The 18,288-nt window shown below is 46.4% G+C and overlaps 1 protein-coding gene and 1 long non-coding RNA gene across 3 annotated transcripts; both read right to left on the reverse strand.

Moving 5' to 3' along the window:
• Positions 1-620: 620 nt before the first annotated feature.
• Positions 621-3,999, reverse strand: KCNE5 (potassium voltage-gated channel subfamily E regulatory subunit 5). Its single transcript, XM_058712992.1, has one exon. It carries the CDS (start codon positions 1,940-1,942, stop codon positions 1,529-1,531), a length of 414 nt encoding a protein of 137 aa, XP_058568975.1. The 5' UTR covers positions 1,943-3,999; the 3' UTR covers positions 621-1,528.
• On the reverse strand, positions 621-17,155 carry LOC131502297 (uncharacterized). 2 transcript variants are annotated; one of them, XR_009257000.1, is made up of 5 exons: positions 16,074-17,155; positions 15,912-15,958; positions 6,852-13,120; positions 6,139-6,253; positions 621-1,244 (listed from the first exon to the last, which is right to left on the reverse strand). It is a non-coding gene; the product is annotated as an uncharacterized LOC131502297 (long non-coding RNA). The 2 variants fall into 2 exon arrangements; XR_009256999.1 differs by having other exon boundaries at positions 15,912-17,155.
• Between the last annotated feature and the right edge of the window lie 1,133 nt (positions 17,156-18,288).

Genomic DNA, 18,288 nt, shown 5'->3' on the forward strand with positions numbered 1-18,288 from the left:
AGGTGGAGGGGCACCTGGGTGGCTCAGTCGGTTAAGTTCCCGACTTCGGCTCAGGTCATGATCTCACAGTCTGTGAGTTCAAGCCCTGCGTCGGGCTCTGTGCTGACAGCTCGGAGCCTGGAACCTGCTTCAGATTCTGTCTCCCTCTCTCTCTGCCCCTCCCCTGTTCATGTTCTGTCTCTGTCTCAAAAATAAATAAACATTAAAATTTTTTTTAAAAGACTTACAAAGGTGGCTTCTAAAACTTACCTTTGATAATAGTTAATAGGGATGGGTATGAAAAGACTTTTTTAAGTGTATCCTGAAAAACTACTTAAGTGGGAAACCCTTACTTAGCACCGTGGTATTTCAAAGTGGTTCAGAATTAAAGGGGGAAAAAAAAGAAGAAAAGAAAGCAGTTACAACTTTTGAAACAGCTGAAAAAAAATAAAACCCATTTAACCATATCAACCTTTTCTTCACCCACAATCATATCTGTGGTATTGGAATTGAATATATAGATCTAAATATTGCAACAATCCAACCCTCAAATCTAAACATCATTTTCAAAAGCAAAAAGATTCCTTTTCTGTATAGTACTGGGTCTCAAGGCTGGGATCTTTGAGAGAAGAGTCTTAGGCTATTGCTTAAACAACCTTTATTACCTGCCTCTGATATTCCCCAGGTTACAGGGGAGGGAAATGTCTGAGCCTCCTGTTCCATACATGAAGCACACAGCTGCAATGGCAACTGAATCGATACAGGGGAGGCATTTGGAGGTATGGAGGTGACACACCCAGGGACGGTTACCCACACCAGAAGATGGCCACGCTGCTAAAAATCAGGCCAGTTACTTTTGGGATGACAGCGGGATGCAAGAAAGGCATACAGTTAGGGTCATAGATCTTCCCCTCCCCTTGCAGCTTCCCTCCCCCTTCAGTCCCCATGAAGTCCATTCTAGCCCACAGACTGGTCCTAGTGTCCTGCTAGCTCCCTGCTGCAAGAAGGAGGGAGGGGAAAGATGTCTGGGGTCTCTTCATTTTTCTTTGTCTCGGTCCCTAAGGCAACAGGAAGCTGGAACTGCCGCGGCCCGCCTGGCAGCGAGGGCAAGCCCGCTGGCTCCGTGAAGTGAGCAGTCCCTGGCAGCCGCTGGAGAAGCTTAGACGGCCCAGAGTTCTGATAGACTTCATTGCTTCACTTCAATGCCAAGTGCTGGACGTGTTGGATTCAGTTCCCAGGGGGCTGGAGCATGGTGTCAGGGCTGTCTGAAGACAAGAGAGCAGAGGCAGTTTAGTGCAGTTGGGTGTGCGGGGTAGGGGTGTAGGCATGGGGTGGCCGGGTGGGAGGGTTAAGAGGGAAAAAGCGGTCTGGGGGGTGGGTAGGGTGGTGCTCCTTCCAGGGCCTGTCAGACGAGGTCTGCGGGCCTCTCCCCGTCTGGGCCTCAGGTGAGGCGGCACCTGGAAGGGGAGGAAAGGAGAAGGCGGGCGCCGCGCCCGGGGACGCAGGAAACCAGGAGGGCGCGCGCACGAGAGCAAACGGGGCCGCGGTTCTAGACCCCCTCGGCGCCCTGGGCCGGGGCGGGCGGCGCCCCGGGGGCAAGCTGGCGGCAGCCCTGGGCCGGAGAGCCGGCCGCAGTCTCGGCGTCGGCGGCGGCCCACTCGTGCGCCGCGCAGGCCTGGGCCGGCTCGTCCTTGGCCTCGACGAGCTTGCGGGAGCGGGTGTAGGCCAGGATGAGGCCCCCGGCCAGGCAGGCGTAGAAGATCATGATGAGCAGGATGTAGAGATAGGCGTCGTCGCCCTTGGCGCTGGTCGCCTCGCGACCCACGAACGGGTCGGGCCCGACCCCCATACCCATGCTCGGGCCGGGGCCGGCGCCCAGGCCGCTGGCGTTGCCCCGGTGGTGCAGCTCGAGCAGCAGGCGGCTGAGGAGGGTGCGCAGCCGCTGGCTCTCGCTGCAGTTCATGGCTGTCGGGGAGTGACACGGCGGCTCCAGGACGCTGCTGACCTTTCCCCCCTGGGCGAGGGGAAGCGAGCGGGAGGCGGCGGCAGCACCCGGGCTCCCGGGCGGGCAGTGGCTGGGGGCGCGGGCGGCGCGGGCCTCCTTATCCCCTCACCCCCGCCCTCTTCCCCTTCCCCACCACGCCCCCTCCGGCCCGAGGCCGCCTCTTCCCAGGCTCCGTCTGTCTCGGCGCTCTGGGGAAAGGGGACAGCTGGTGGGGGGAGGAGAAGGGGACAAGGGAGGGGGCGAGGCCCGGAGAGGCGCGGAGGGGCGGGGCGCGGAATGCGCGAGGCCCCAGGCGGCAGAGGCTGGCGGGGCGGCTTGCTGGGGCCAAGCCTGGACCCTGGGCAGCGGAAGAGAATTCCTTCCAAGTTCTGGCCACCTGCCCTGCAGGCCCGGCTTTGGCCCAGAGACAGCATCTGGCCCCCCAAGGCAAGCCATGCCCCAGGGTTCCGTCAGCTCTGCCGCAACGGGGGCAGGCCAGATGGCTCCCGCGCATCTGATGGCGTCTGCTCCCATAGACCAGGACCTTGGCCTATCTTTCCAGCCCTAATTCCGTCCCCCGCGCCCGGAGGAGAGAGCGTGTTATTCTGAAGATGCTCAGGATGGATTTGGTGACTGAAGCAGAGGACGACCCCTTGGCCTTCCAGAAAGGTTTCTGACAATATAGGAGCCTCCTTGGAAGTACCCCTGCTCTGACCTCCTATCACGTGTTTAGAGAGGCCTATACATCTTAGCATGTGACTATACTATCCATGATATGACCCTGTTTCCCTCTGGCAAGCCCTCTTCCCAGAAATGAAACCAAGCTCTTCCATTAAAAGGAACACAGACCGTAAGAAGGCCCATTGACTAAACTCTCTAGACGTCTCAGGATCTGAAAAGTGCAAGTTCTAGAAAATATGTGCACCTGCCGCCTCTACATCCAGTTAGGTCAGCACCCAGCCCCGTGCCTCCCCAGGGCTTGGTAACAGGTCTAGGCCCTGTGGGCTTGTGGGGCAGCCATATTTTCCCCAGAGGATATTTTCTTTTAGGGGAAAACAAGGCACTAAGACGAATGATGAGACCACAGTATGTTAAACTACAAAAGGTCTGGGCTTCATAAAAGAAGCATGCTCAAAGGATTAGTTTGTAAGCAGTGAGTAGAAAAACACAGGAGGTAGTGCTGATCAGATCTGGTTGTCCAGTGAGAATAGAATGAATGAAAAAAAGGATATGCCCTTATGCACACCTTGAAAATCAAGCTGCCCACTCAAGACTTTTCGGTCCAGGGACCATTCAGTCTGCAGGAGCCACGGGTTTAAAAAGGAAGGTTTAAAAGAGAGAGAGAGAGAGAGTGAGAGTTTTCGTGCGCCTCTGCCCCAGCCACCCTCAGGGATTGCAGTCTTCTGTGTGTTGGGGTGAGGTTGGCACCCCAGGGCACTATATCCAGGGTCTCAAACAGAGCCGTTCTTACCAGCTTCTGCAGGACTCAGAAACATTCCATGTGGCCCTGACCACTGACTCCCTCCTAACCACCTTTCCTCAGTGTCCTCACCTCAGAGTGGCTGAGGGAACAATTGTCAAAGGGATTTGGCATGACTAATGCCAGAGGACATACCTAGCAAATTCTCAAAACAGTATCAACCTAGGGACAGGACTGTTAAGCTAACAGACTCCTCTTATCTGTTACATCATGCCCAGAAATCTCTAGGGTTGGGGGGTGGGGTGAGGGGAGGTAAGGAAGAAGCCCCTTTACTGTAGCATAAAAATAATCGTTAAATTTGTATTGTACTTTCAACAACCTTATGAGCTAATAGGATTATTCCCATTTTCAGAAAAGGAAACAAGTTCAGTTAAGAAGCAGGACTGGAATGAGCAAGTTTGACCTTGTTCTTCTCAGTCCTAACACATTACTCTTGTCACATGGATGGTATCCATGAGCTGCTTCCATTTCTCCACCTCTCCCCTGGAATCTTCTAAAATCCAGGACATTTTGCCAAACCACTCTCCATAAGTTCACCAACGACCTCCTGACCAAATTCAAGGATCTCTGCTCAGTTTAAGTCTTTGACCTCGAGGATGAATTTGATACCATCCACCACCCACTCTTTCCTGTAAGTGTCCTACCCTTGGCTCTCATGGCATTGCATTCTCAAGTTTCGCTTCTTATCTCTCTGACCCATCATTCTCCGTCTCCTTTGCTGGCTCCTCTTCTTTCCTCCTCTCATTAACTATTGGAATCCCTGAAGACTCAGGCCTCAGCTTTTCTCTCTTAACATCCATTTCCTTGGAAAGTGTCTCCTTACATGGTTTCGCCGACCACCTGCCATATAGTTAGCCAAATTTGAATCTCTGGCTCTGATCCTTTCTCAGATCCATCAGCCCCTTCCTTTCTGGTTTTATTGCCACAAGCTTAACCCAAGCTCTCATTACCTCAAGTCAAATATGCAAACGGCAGAGTCTCCTGACAGATCTCCCTGCCTATAACCCAATCCACCCGGCTCTGGCTGGAATACAGGTCTTCCTGGACTTACAATGGAGTTATGTCCCCATACACCCATGACAAGTTGAAAATATCTTAAATCAAAAATGCGTTTAATACCCAACCTACATCACAGCTTAGCCTATAGCCTACCTTCAAAGTGCTCAGAACTCTTACATTAGCCTACTGTTGGGCAAAATCATCTAACACAAAGCCTATTTGATAATAAAGTGTTGGATGTCTCATGTAACTTACTGAATACTGTACTGAAATCAGAATGGCTGTTACACAGAGCATATTGGTTATTTACCCCAGTGATGCAACTCACTGCCACTACCCAGCGTCATGAGAGCGAATTGTATACCACATACAGCTAGCCCAGGAAAAGATCCAAATTCAAAACTGGAAGTACAGTTTCTAAGAATGTGGATCAGTTTTGCACTATTGTAATGTCAAAGAATTTTAAGTCAAGCCATCCTAAGTCGGAGACCGTGTGTAATTCTTCAATACCACTTCCATCAATTCAGCCCTATGTTCAGAAACTCAATGATGTTCCCCATTGCTTCTTTCATGAAGTCCAATCTTTGGTAGGCCTGAGGTCCTCACCACCAATGGGTGTCATTTCGTCCCTCTTGAATCTGAAAAACCGCATTTTCCCTGAGTTCCTCTCCAATGCTCTGTGCCTTTCACCTTCCTCAAAATCCACTGACTGAAGGAAGCCTTGTCTGATACCCTTGTTGGCGCTCTCAGAGTCTTTACCATGCAGCCCTCCTCGTGGTACCTTAACTCGGACTCCAGCATTCAATACAGAAAATCTAGAAAATAGAAAAACGCCCAGAAAAAAAATTACCAATAGCATGCACATGTGTGTGCACACATCATTGTTTGGTAACCTATCTGTTCACTTAACATCTTGTGGGGTGCCTGGGTGGCTCAGTTGGTTAAGCATCTGACTTCAGCTCAGGTCATGATCTCGAGATTGGTGAGTTCGAGCCCCACATCGGGCTCCGTACTGACAGCTGAGGACCTGGAACCTGCTTTGGATTCTCTCTCTCTCTCTCTCTCTCTCTCTCTCTCTCTCTCAAAAATAAATAAGCATTTAAGGAAAACATCTTGTGAATTTTTCCTATATCAATTACTATTTTTATAACACCATGGTACTATCCGCACAGTATTTAAGACCATAGATCTGCCATTATATATGTAAATTAGCTCCTATTGTTAGATCTCTGGTTATCTCCAGGCTTTTGCTATTCAAAATAATGTTTCAATGGATACATACAAAGCTAATTCTAATTCCGTTAAATGAAATAATTGCTAGAGGGAAGGCACATCACTAACTTACAGAAGACTGGCAATGGGGAATGGGAGATGTGTAGAAGGGGGTGGAGACAGGAATGGAGACTACTCATAAAATTTAAAAAGGCCCAACCCTCAGAAAAAAACAACAGGTGTGTGTGTGGGGATCTGGCTTTCTTTTCACTCAAGGGGCTGCTGTGCATCCCTTCGGATCCCAGTTCCAGGCCAGCCCTGAATGGCTGAGATGCCAACCCCATTTCCCCACCACACTTAATGAAACTGCAAATCCATCAGATGAAGATTAGATCTCATTCCTCCCCACCCTTCCACCCCCCCTTTCTAAACCTACCCCATACCTGTCAAATAATCATCTGTTTATCTATCGTCCAGAACTCACTTATTTCCTGGATGGCAATCGAGTGTGTCGACAGAGGGAAGTAATTTTGCCAAAGGACAGGCACAGATGGTAAGCCCTGTTAGAGTCCAGAAGGCTGGCAAACCCATAACGGGCCCTGAGGAAGGGGAAGAAAGAAGGCTTCGTGAAGCCTGAAGTACAGACTGAGAAAGAATCATTCATTCATTCATGCGTTCAAGAAATATTTATCACATGTATTTATCACATGTTCCACTGGGCAAGGTATTGTGCTGAGCCTGAGACACACGGATGAACGAGTCACATTGGTGGACTATCTGTGGCTTCATAACACTTACAGCCGCTTTGTGAACTGCAAAAAAGCAGGGGGCACAAGATCTGGAGTGAAATGAGCAGTGGGCTTGAAGTCTCACCAGAATTCTGGCTTGGAGAGAATTCTGACTCTGGACCCAAACTTTAATCACTAGAGCCCAAAGCCTTGTTTGAGAAAGGAAAAGCCCAGGGGCTCCTGGGTGGCTCAGTCAGTTAAGTGTCCAATTTCAGCTCAGGTCATGATCTCAACAGTTCATGGGTTCGAGCCCCGCATCAGGCTCTCTGCTGCAGAGCCTGCTTCAGATCCTCTGTTCCCTCTCTCTCTCCCCCTCGCTCCGAACTCATGTACGCGCACACACTCTCTCTCTCATAAATAAATAAAAAAAATTTTTAAAAAAGGAAGATCTCAGGTGATCTGAGCTCACCTTTTTGGCAACCTGCCCTACGTGCTCCTGGTGGCACCATCTTGAGGGTGTGGCCTGCCAGCCGCCACAGCAGATCCATTCTCAAAAGACAGAGGAGAATAAATGAGAGACTGACTGGGTCCAACTGGGGCTTCTCAGTTGTTCCATAGGAATATGCATGGTATTTGGGTGGGGGGTGGGGTGGAGATGGGTTTGATAAAGATCACAATATGTGTGGGTTGGAATGGGCCTCAGGGGCTTCAAGTGCCTTCTTTAGAGACTATTGGGGGTCTTGGTGGGCTTGTGCTGAGGTCACCCTATATCCAAGCCACAAACTGGAGCATCAGATATGGTTCCCTGACCTCATTTATTGAAGACTTAGCATGTGCTGGGCAGATTACATACATTATATTAATTAACCTTGCAGCAACCCTATGAGGTGGGTAGGAGTGATGTTAAAAATATTTAACAGCAGGGCGCCTGGGTGGCTCAGTCGGTTAAGTGTCCAACTTCAGCTCAGGTCATGATCTCATCGTTCATGGGTTCTAGCCCCGCATGGGGCTCTGTGCTGACAGCTCAGAGCCTGGACCCTGCTTCAGAATCTGTGTCTCCTCTCTCTGCCCCTGCCCCGCTCGCACTCTTTCTTTCTCTCTCTCTCAAAAATAAACAAACATTAAAATTTTTTAAAAAATATTTAACATCATTATGTCTTGGGAACTGACCATTCAGAGTAGACTAACAATCAGAATAGATGCTGGCCAGCGGTGCCTGGCTGGCTCAATCAGAAAAGCACAACACTTTTTTTTGTTTGTTTTAAATCTCTAGTTCACATACAGTGTAGTCTTGACTTCAGGAATAGAAACCAGTGATTCATCTCTTACAACACCCAGTGCTCATCCCAAAAAATGCCCTCCTTCATGCCCAGTCACCCGTTTAACCCACCCCCATCAACCCTCAGTTTGTTCTCTGTATTTAAGAGTCTTTTATGGTTTGCCTCCGTCTCTGTTTTTATCCTATTTTTCCTTCTTTTCCCCTATATTCATCTGTTGTGTTTCTCAAATTCTACATGAGTGAAATCATATGATATCTGACTTTCTCTGACTGACTTTTTTCCCTTAGCATAATACCCTCCAGTTCCGTCCACGTTGTTGCACATGGCAAGATTTCATCCTTTTTCATCACTGAGTAATATTCCATTGTGTATATATACACCACATCTTCTTTATCCATTCATCACTCAGTGGACATTTGTGCTCTTTCCATAATTTGGCTATTGTTCATAGCACTGCTATAAACATTGGGGTGCATGTGCCCCTTCCAATCAGCATTTTTTAATCCTTTGGATAAATTTCTAGTAGTGCAATTGCTGGATTGTAGGGTAGTTCTATTTTTAATTTTTTGAGGAACCCCCATGCTGTTTTCCAGAGCGGCTGCACCAGTTTGCATTCCCACTAACAGGAGCATGAAACTCTTGGTCTCAGGGTTGTGAGTTGGATCCCCACATTGTATATGTAGAGATTACTTAAATAAATAAAAACTTAAAAAAAAAGAATAGATGCGAGCTATAAATAACCATTATAGCCTTACAGAGCCACAACATCATGGAGCAAAGGAGGAAGAGAGGGGCATAGACTAAACAGCTGCCTGTTTCCATGAAGGTGAAACCAGAATCTCATCCCTTTGTGCCCTGGGTCATTCTGAACTTCCCTCCTCCCCATGAGAGCTTCCATCAGTTCCCTCTGCTCATCGAAGGTACATGAAAAGCTCCCTTGCCTGCCAACCCCCCTAAAGCAAAGATATCTATTGTGGCTGCCCCCTTTCTCCCAGCAATTTTCCAAGGATGTTACTTGTTGGCTTAAAATTCTTGAATGGGCCCCACTGGATCGCCAAATTATCACCTCAGTGTGGCCTTCGAGAGACTCTCTGTGGGTTCTGGCTTGGAAATGCCTTCCAATCATATTGCAGCAATACTACCCACATGTCTTCAATGCCAGGCACTTTTCCTTTTTTAGTTACTATTTTTTAATTGAGCTATAATTGACATATAACCTTATGTAAGTTCAGGGTATATAGTGTGTTGATTCGATATATTTATATATTGCAATATGATTGCCACTGTCGTGTTACCTAACACGTCAATCACGTTCCATTCTTATCACTTCTTTTTTTGTGGTAAGAATAATTAAGATGCTTTTTCTACTAGATGAAATTTCACTCACCTTAGCATCTCCACAGTGTAGGATGACAGTGACATGTGTGTTTGTCAGATGGTCCCTACAGACCCTTCGAGGGCAAGTGCTATGTTCTTCCTCTTTGTAGCCTTGGCCTAGTCTGGCACGGTGCCTGGTGTATCACAGGTGCTCAGGAAATATTTGCCTAGGTTTGTGGTCTGCCTTCCTCCAATGAAGCCTTCTTACATTTGTAAAAAAAAAAAAACAAAAAAACAAAAAAAAAACAAACAAAAAAAACCACAATCACTCCATGCAGGATACGAAACCTTGTGGTTACATTTTTTTTTCCAAAAAGAAAAACTTCATTATGAGAAATTTGAAACACACAGCAAAGTTGGAAGAATTTTCCAGTGGATACCTTGTTACTTACTGGTTAGATTCCACCACTAATGTTTTCCTATCCTAGCCTTTATTCATCCATCAGCTATCCATCTCTCCGTCTGTCCACTGTCTTTTTGTCTTTTTGAAACTGCAGACACCAGTACACGTCCCCACTCCTAAGCACTTTCCACATGCCTATCCTTAACTTGAATTCAATATGCGCTTATTCTTGTTTTCCTTTTGAGGTAAAATATACATAAGATGAAATGCACAAGCATTGTACCTTTGCTGAGTTTTGACAAATGTAACGGTGTAACTTAACCACCTACTAAAATATAAAACACTATCATCTCTCAAGAAGGCTTCCTCTTATCCCTTCTCAGATTTTCCCTTCCCTTCACCCCCAGAGGCAACCGCTCTTCTGATTTTTTGCCCATCATTGGTTGGTTTGGCCTGTTACAGACCTTCATATAAATGGAAACATATAGTATGAATTCTTTTGTATAAGAGTTCTTTTACTCAGCCTGATGTTTTTGAGAATCATCCCTGTCATTGTATATACAGTATTTAGCCCCTTTCATTGATTTGTTTATTTCTTTATTTTGAGGGCGAGAGAGCACAAGGGGGAGAGGGGCAAAGGGAGAGGGAGAGAATCCCAAGCAGGCTCCGTGCTATCAGCACAGAGCCCAAGATGGGGCTCGATCTCACGAACTGTGACATCATGAACTGAGCCAAAAATCAATAGTCAGATGCTTAACCAACTGAGCCCCCCAAGCGCCCCAGTGGTTTACTCCTTTTGATTGCCGAGTGTTACTCCATGTTGTGATCATAGCTCAGTTTGCTTATCCATTCTCCCTTCTCCTGCTGATGGAAGTCCAGTTTTTGCTATTAAAAGTAAATCTGCGGGGTGCCTGGCTGGCTCAGCTTATAGTGTATGTGACTCTCAATCTCAGGGTTGTGAATTTGAGCACCCATGCTGGATGTAGAGATTGCTTAAAAATAAAATCTTTTTTTAAAAAAAGTAAAGCTGCTAAGAATGTTTTCATACAAGTGTTTTTGTGGACATATGTTTTACTTTTTCTTGGGTAAATACCTAGGGGTAGAAATGCTGGGTCATAGGAAAAAGAGTTTTAGAAGACACAGCCAGACTGTTTCCCAAAGTGTTTGTATCTTGTATACTCCTACCAACAATGTATGAAGATTTCAACTGATTGTGGTTACTTTTAGCCTTGCTTTGTACTCACGAAACGCATTTGCCCTTACACTTCTGAAAGGGCCAAGCCTGACTGTGGTTTATTACTTAAAGCCTTCCCCCTATTTTGCTGATGACTAAATGCACATCCAAACTAAGTGTAGATAGAGTTGCTAAAACGCGAGATTCGGTTCTGTGTGACAATAGTTTTCACTGAAAGCTATTCAGTGAATAGCTGTGTGCCAAGCACTGAGATAAGACTTTATACCTCACTCAGTCCTTGCAAGAACCCTGTGAGGGACGTACAGGACCATTCCCATTATACAGATGAGGAAACTGAGGCCCAGAGAGGTTAAGTAACTTGCCCCAAACCCCAGAGCTTGTAGGTGGCCAAGCTGAAACTTGAACCAGAGTCCTTAATCTTTATTACTGCCATGCTATAATGCTGCTGTATAATGTCCTTTGTACAGACGCTGGTAGGGTGGGGGGGGGGGGTGGAGGGGTGGAAAACTTCTGTGTTAGAAGCCTCATCTCACCTCCTTATTTTTCAGCTGAGGATATGGAGGTCCAGAGAGAAGGGACTTGCCTGAAGTCCCCCATTAGTTCATGGCAGAGTCATCTGAATCCAGCCAGGGAGACTTTCTACGCCACAGCACAGCCTTCTTCAATGATTTGTGCAATTCAGATTTTATTTCTGACTTTTCGTTGGTGACAAGAGTCTGCAAACCACTTTGAGGTCTTTCAAAGAAGTGCATAAATCTGAAAGGGTGGAGTAGAATCAACCTTCCCTTTGGGGCCAAAGCATAAGGTCATAAATTAAATTGTCAGATGTGTGTCAATACATGCCTGAACATTATCTCAAAACTGTTCCTCCCACCAACTCGCTTTTCTCTGGAAAGGGAAAGAAAACAGTGAGAATGCTTGGGATATTCTGTGGGAAAGGAGTGGGAAAGGAAGAGTCCCGAGGGCACGTTTCTCTTGGACTCCCACGCCACCACCTGGTGGAAGCCTAGGGTTTTGTTTTCTCTTTGTTCAGAATGTTTTTCAACTGGAGCGTTTAATGCCAGTTTCTGTGCCAGGACCTGCTTTATTTAGATGGTTAGGCAGGGGGGGATCTACAGGAGATCTGCTTCCTCCCATGATAGAGCTAACTTTCTAGGGTTCAGGGTTTACCTAGACCATTGCAGCAGGGTGTTGGTAAAGACCCTATTAGAGGCAAATAGTAAAGCACAGTACTTAAGAGCAGCAGATCCAACAAATAAACTTTAAAAAGCAGGGGCCGGGCACCTGGGTGGGCCAGTTGGTTGTCTGCCTTTAGCTCAGGTCATGATCTCACCATTCGTAAGTTCAAGCCCCACATTGGGCTCTGCACTGACAGCACGGAGCCTACTTAGGATTCTCTCTCTCTCTCTCTCTCTCTCTCTCTCTCTGCCCCTCCCCCACTCACCCTTTTTCTCTCTCTCTCTCTCCCTCTCTTTCTCTCTCAAAATAAATAAATAAACTAAAAAAGAAAAGAAAAGAAAAGAGCAAGAACTCCAGCCTCAGATAAATTGGCATTTTAGTCCTGGCTTGGCCACCTACCAGCTGTTACCTTGAGCTGTCCCTCAGTTTCCTCTTCTGTAAAATGGCAATAATAATAAAAGTGCTTATTATAGGAGTGCCTGGGTGGCTAAGTAGGTTGAGCGTCCGAATCTTGATTTCTGCTCAGGTCATGATCTCACTGTTGGTGAGATGGAGCCCCGAACCTGGCTCTGTGCTGACAGCTCAGAGCCTGCTTGGGATTTTCTCTCTCCTCTTTCTCTCTGCTCCTCCCCCACTCGTGCTCTCACACTGTCGCAAAATAAGTAAACAAATAAATACACTTAAAAATATCTTTTAAAAAGTGCTTACTATAGAGGCGCCTGGGTGGCTCAGTCGGCTAAGCGTCCGACTTCGGATCAGGTCATGACCTCACGGTTCGTGAGTTCGAGCCCTGTGTCAGGCTCTGTGTTGATAACTCAGAGCCTGGAGCCTGCTTCAGATTCTGTGCCTCCCTCTCTCTGCCCCTTCCCCACTCGCACTCTGTCTGTCTGTCTCTCTCTCTCAAAAATAAACATTAAAAAAATTTTTTTTAAGTGCTTATTATAGGATTTTGTGGCAAAGGTTGAATAAGATAATGCATGTAAAACACTTAGCCTAGTCCATGAACATATTAGATGCTCAATAATGTCAGCTGGGCTTATTTCCTCATTAACAATAAGCATGTGGTGTGTGGAACCCATAAGAGGAGCATTCAACTCAACCTTAGAGAGCTCACGGCAAATGTCCCTGAGGGTGCGACACTTAAGATGTCTTGAGTAGGAAATAACTACTTGAACCCTTTATCCAAGTGGGAAGCAATATCCACAACATATGGGCAAGCAAAACGACAGGACTCACCTCCCTTCACCCCTCCGTCATGAAGGATTTCAGGGCGGGCCTCTGAGCTGGAAGATGATCTTGGAACATTTAGGAATCACTGGAATCGGGCCCCAGTGAGTAGGAGCAGCTTGACTTATAATTAGATGCTAGGAGAAAAATCAAGACCAGTTTTATCAACTACCATGTGTTTGTTTTCATTTTGGCTTTGTTTTGGGGCAATAATGCTTCAGTGGCTCTTCATTCATCCAGCATTATGCTAAATAGGCATGATGGGGCTTGCTAATTTCCCACTGCCTCAAGACACAGTTCTGGGCCCCTCAGCTGATTTTCCAAATTGCGCCTGGCACACGACATGACCGTGTGGGACTTTTTCTGTTTTTCTCTGCAAACTTTTTTTTTAATGTTTATTTATTTTTGAGAGAGAGAGAGACAGAGACAGAGACAGAGAGACAGAGCATGACTGGAGGAGGGGCAGAGAGAAAGGGAGACACAGAATCCGAAGCAGGCGCCAGGCTCTGAACTGTCAGCACAGAGCCCGACATGGGGCTCAAACCCATGGACTGCAAGTTCATGACCTGAGCTGAAGTGGGATGATTAACCGACTAGCCATCCAGGTGCCCCCTCCTTGTAAACTTTTAACCCTTCCATATTATCCAAATTTTACTCGTTCTCCAAGGTCTAGACTTTTTCAGTCATCCATTCATGAAATGTTTTCTTTTTTTTAAATTGAAACATAATTGACATATTAGTTTCAGGTTTACAGCATAATGATTCAATATTAGTATATATTGGGCGGCTCAGTTAACTATCCAGCTTTGGCTCAGGTCATGATCTCATGGTTCATGAGTTCAAGCCCTACATCAGGCTCTGTGCTGACAGCTCAGAGCCTTGATTGAGCCTGCCTCAAATTCTGTGTCTCCGTCTCTCTGTGGCCCTCCCCCGCTCTCACTCTGTCTCTGTCTCTGTCTCTCTCTCTCTGTCAAAAATAAATAAACATTGGGGCACCTGGGTGGCTCAGTCTGCCTGGGACCGCATACGTGAAAGCAAAGAATTGTGACCACGTGTTTCCAATGCCTTCCAGGAAGAGGGATATATCCAGAAGAGTATTTCCACGAGCTTTCACCACATAGCACACATCAGTAACACACAGGATGCCCCGGGATCAATGAACAAGAAAGCAACCACCTGAAGGGCAGAGGGCATCGCTATCTCAGGCACACCTGGAATCTCTGAGAAATCTCTGCTCTAGAATGTCAAGCTATGAGATCGCTGTTGCTCTCACCCCACTTTGTTGTTGCAGGCTGATGGGCACAGGAGGGATGCTGCTACAGATGAATATGCCCTCTTTGTTATTAGCTAGAAGCCGGTGAGAGTCACTCTGGCCTCCTCAGCATCAGGCTCAGACTGGAGGTTCCAAAGAAGCCTTCCCAGACAACTGAGGCCTGCAAGGATCTCTCCCTTTTCCAAATTCCTATACACTTAGTCTTCAGCTCACAGTTCAGCTTCTAGTTCATCCCCATATGCTGATATTGTGCACTCATGGCGCAAGACCTTCCTCCTGCCTGCCCTGTAGCCACCTAGCAATACTAAACAGGACAGGGCTCAAAAGTATGGCGGATTAAGTGCTGTGCTTTAAGACAGAAGAAATTTCATTGGAACTTAAGAGGGCCTTGCCACAGAAATGTCTACTATCCAAGAAGAGTCCAGTGCCCAATCCATGTTTAAAAACTTAAAAAAAAAAAGTTACAGAGAGGGAGGGAGGCAAACCATAAGAGACTCTTATATACAGAGAACAAACTGAGGGTTGATGGGGGCTGGGGGAGAGGGGAAAGTGGGTGATGGGCATTGAGGAGGACACCTGTTGGGATGAGCACTGGGTGTTGTATGGAAGCCAATTTGACAATAAATTATATTAAAAAATAAATTAAATTAAAATTAAATTAAATTAAATTTAAAAAACTTTAAAGAGAGGGGCGCCTGGGTGGCTCAGTTGGTTAAGCATCTGACTTCGGCTCAGGTCATGATCTCACAGTTTGTGAGTTCGAGTCCCGCGTCGGGCTCTGTGCTGACAGCTCAGAGCCTGGAGCCTGCTTCGAATTCTGTGTCTCCCTCTCTCTCTGCCCCTCCCCCCCCCCGGCACTCTATCTCTCTCAAAAATAAATAAACATTAAAAAAATTTTTTTTAAAAAAGTAAAAACTTTAAAGAGAGAAAGTTACAAAGTTTTAAGAAGATAAAGTCACAGCCTTCTTCCTGGAGACATGATGCTGAATCCCCATAGCTCCAGGCCAGTTTGGAGTTTTTCTTCTCTGAGCAAAACCAAATGCCAACTGAGACCTCCCACAACCCTGGGAGATAGGATCGAGGGAGCTCTTATTTCCATCATAAGCACAAGGGAAGAATCCAGAAGCAAAGAGCACCCAAGGGACCTCTTGCAGACCAAGCAGAGGCTCCTGCTGAAATGAAACAGAAGACTCCTTTCCTTCACTCAGACTCCCTGTGAGAGGTTAATTCTCTCACCTTCAGGAATCCTGATGGCTAATGAAAGGCAGATCTGGATTAGAATTCCTTCCCAGAGGAAGGCTGGGGATCCAACTGGACAGATCTTAACTCCCTTAAGTTGTTCTTGCTTCCAACAGTCACTGGGCAGAAAGACTTCCTGACTTCCCTCTCTGGCCCTGTCCCCTACCCCTTCTTGGGGAGCTACGTTACTACTGCCCTGGGTTGATATGTGCCATTCACCATCCCACACAGAATGTGGGCGTTAGAGTGCCCGATCCCAAGGAACGTTGAAGTCACAGCTAAGGTAGGACTGTTGGCCATAAAGAAGAAAGTATACTTGGACACATCTGTACTAAATATAGGTGTATATGTATATCTGATTCTGAGCCTCCTGTAATACCATGGGCTGGCAAAGAGCTGGGCACATGAAGAAATACCTGACTTTGAAAGAAATCGTTTTCAGATTTCTGCTGCAGAAGTCTCTCTGGAGAGATACAAGACACAGGAGTCTCTTGACCTTTGTTGTTTGATTGATTCCTTACCACTCCAAAGCAAAAATACAAATTAGGTTGAGTTGAGTTGATGTTGAGTGGCCCCACCACTGGAGCCTGTTTCTGATCCTTGCCACCCTTCAGGAATGTCTCCCAAGAAACATCCTGCTTGTAGGTCTCATTCTCTCGGGAATCTCTCAGGGTTTCAAGTGTCAAAGGAAATAGTCTGCCAAAGCAAAAGAAATACCAATCTCAGACAAATAAGAGTGGGTTATGGGAGCCAACGTTTAACCAGGAGCCTCCTTCCTTGGTAACCTATGAAGATTGTCCTCTCTTATGTGAATTCATTTTTGGTTTAGTCCGAAAAAGAGGTGCTTTCTGTTTGTTTGGGGTTTTGTTGTTGATATTGTTAATCTTCCCATATGATTATTTTAAAAAAATGTTTATTTTTGAAAGAGAGCATGTAAGTGGGAGAGGAGCAGACAGAGAGGGAGACAGAGAATCCCAGCAGGCTCTGTGTGGAGCTGGAACTCACAGACCATGAGATCATGACCTGAGCCGAAATCAAGAGTCAGATTCTTAACCGACTGAGCCACCCAAGCACCCCCTTCCCATGTGATTCTTAAGTGCAGCCAGGGTGAAGAACCACCTGAAGGGGTGAGCTTGACATACTGGAGAATACAGAAGTGAATTGAATGGAGGATCCCTGCTGGAGAAATGAGGTAAGATAGGTAGAGAGATCTCTCCATCCAGGGACTTGAATACCAAGATGACATTTTGATTTAAATAAGAATAGCATCAACAAGGCAGTATCTTAGTAAAGTCAGTCTGGCGGGTTTATATACAAGATGGAGTAAACTGATGGAAGGAATAGATAGACTTGCCACGAAACTAGTTAGGTCAGTGTAGTAATTCTAGGTGAAAAGGAGTGAGGGTCTGATCTGGGGTAATAGCAGGAAGAGAGAATCTCCCAAAAACTAAGCCCAAGTGAAACTACAAGTGGGTGCAAACATTGAAATGTAGCTAATCTGGGGCACCTGGGTGGCTCAGTCAGTTAAGCGTCCAACTGTCTCGCGGTTCGTGGGTTCGAGCCCCGCGTCAGGCTTTATGCTGACAGCTCAGAGCCTGGAGTCTCCTTCGAATTCTGTGTCTCCCTCTCTCTCTGCCCTTCCCCTATCTTCTCTCTCTCTCTCTCTCTCTCTCTCTCTCAAATAAACATAAAAAAAGAAATATAGCTAATCTGCATTTAGTGTTTAATTTTAGGCACGTTGTCTTGGCCCTTTACATCACAGCTGTCTAAGCCCGCTTCTTTCCAATCAGGCCTGCAAAGATGTTCCTCATCACACGAGCCTTGGACCCTCCTGCACCATTAATTACACACACTTGTTCCAAAGAGTGAGAAGTTGGAGGATTAGCACATTTCAGATGGAATATGATGAACCGAGTTGGTTCATCCTTTTCTCCCTCGATGTATGTAAATACACCCCTTCACCTTCTTCACTATAGCACCCATCTTTCCTGCCCGGGCCAGGCACATCCAACTCTACACAGGATACTCCTATAAAAAAGATACAGGATGCAGCTCCTGGGTGGCTCAGTTGGTTAAGCATCCGACTGCGGCTCAGGTCATAATCTCACAGCTCGTGGGTTCGAGCCCCGCGTCGGGCTCTGTGCTGACAGCTCAGAGCCTGGAGCCTGTTTTGGATTCTGTGTGTGTCTCTCTCTCTGCCCCTCCCCTGCTCATGCTCTGCCTCTCTCTGTCTCTCAAAAAAAAAAAAACCCAAAAACAAATGTTAGGAAACAAAGATACAGGACATTTCCAGCAGACCTGAAGATTCTCTCATGCTGCTTTCCAGGCAATAACACCACCCCCTTCAGAGAAAAACCATTATTCTGGATTCCATCACCATAGGTCTGTTTTGCCTGCTCCTGAACTTCATATAAACGGAATCATAAAGTACTCTTTTGTGACTAGCTCCCTTCATACAACATCATTATTTGCGAGATTTATCTATCTGTATGCATGTAGCAGTAGTTAATTTTTTTTTTATCTGCTCTGTAGTATTTCCTTGTATGGATATATCTACCACAATTTCTCCCAGTAATGGAGATTTTAGTTGTTTCCAGTTTTAGGTCATTATGAATAGTGCTGCTACAAATCATTCTTGTATGTGGACAAAAGTACTTATTTCTCTTGGGTACATCCCTAGGAGTGGGATGGCTGGGTCATCGGTTAAACGTATATTTAGTTTTATGGTCAAATAGCTTTCCAAAACGGTTGTACCAATTTCTACTCCCTCCAGCAATGTATGATAATTCAGAT

This window comes from Neofelis nebulosa, chromosome X, assembly GCF_028018385.1.
Source record: "Neofelis nebulosa isolate mNeoNeb1 chromosome X, mNeoNeb1.pri, whole genome shotgun sequence".
NCBI lineage: Eukaryota > Metazoa > Chordata > Mammalia > Carnivora > Felidae > Neofelis > Neofelis nebulosa.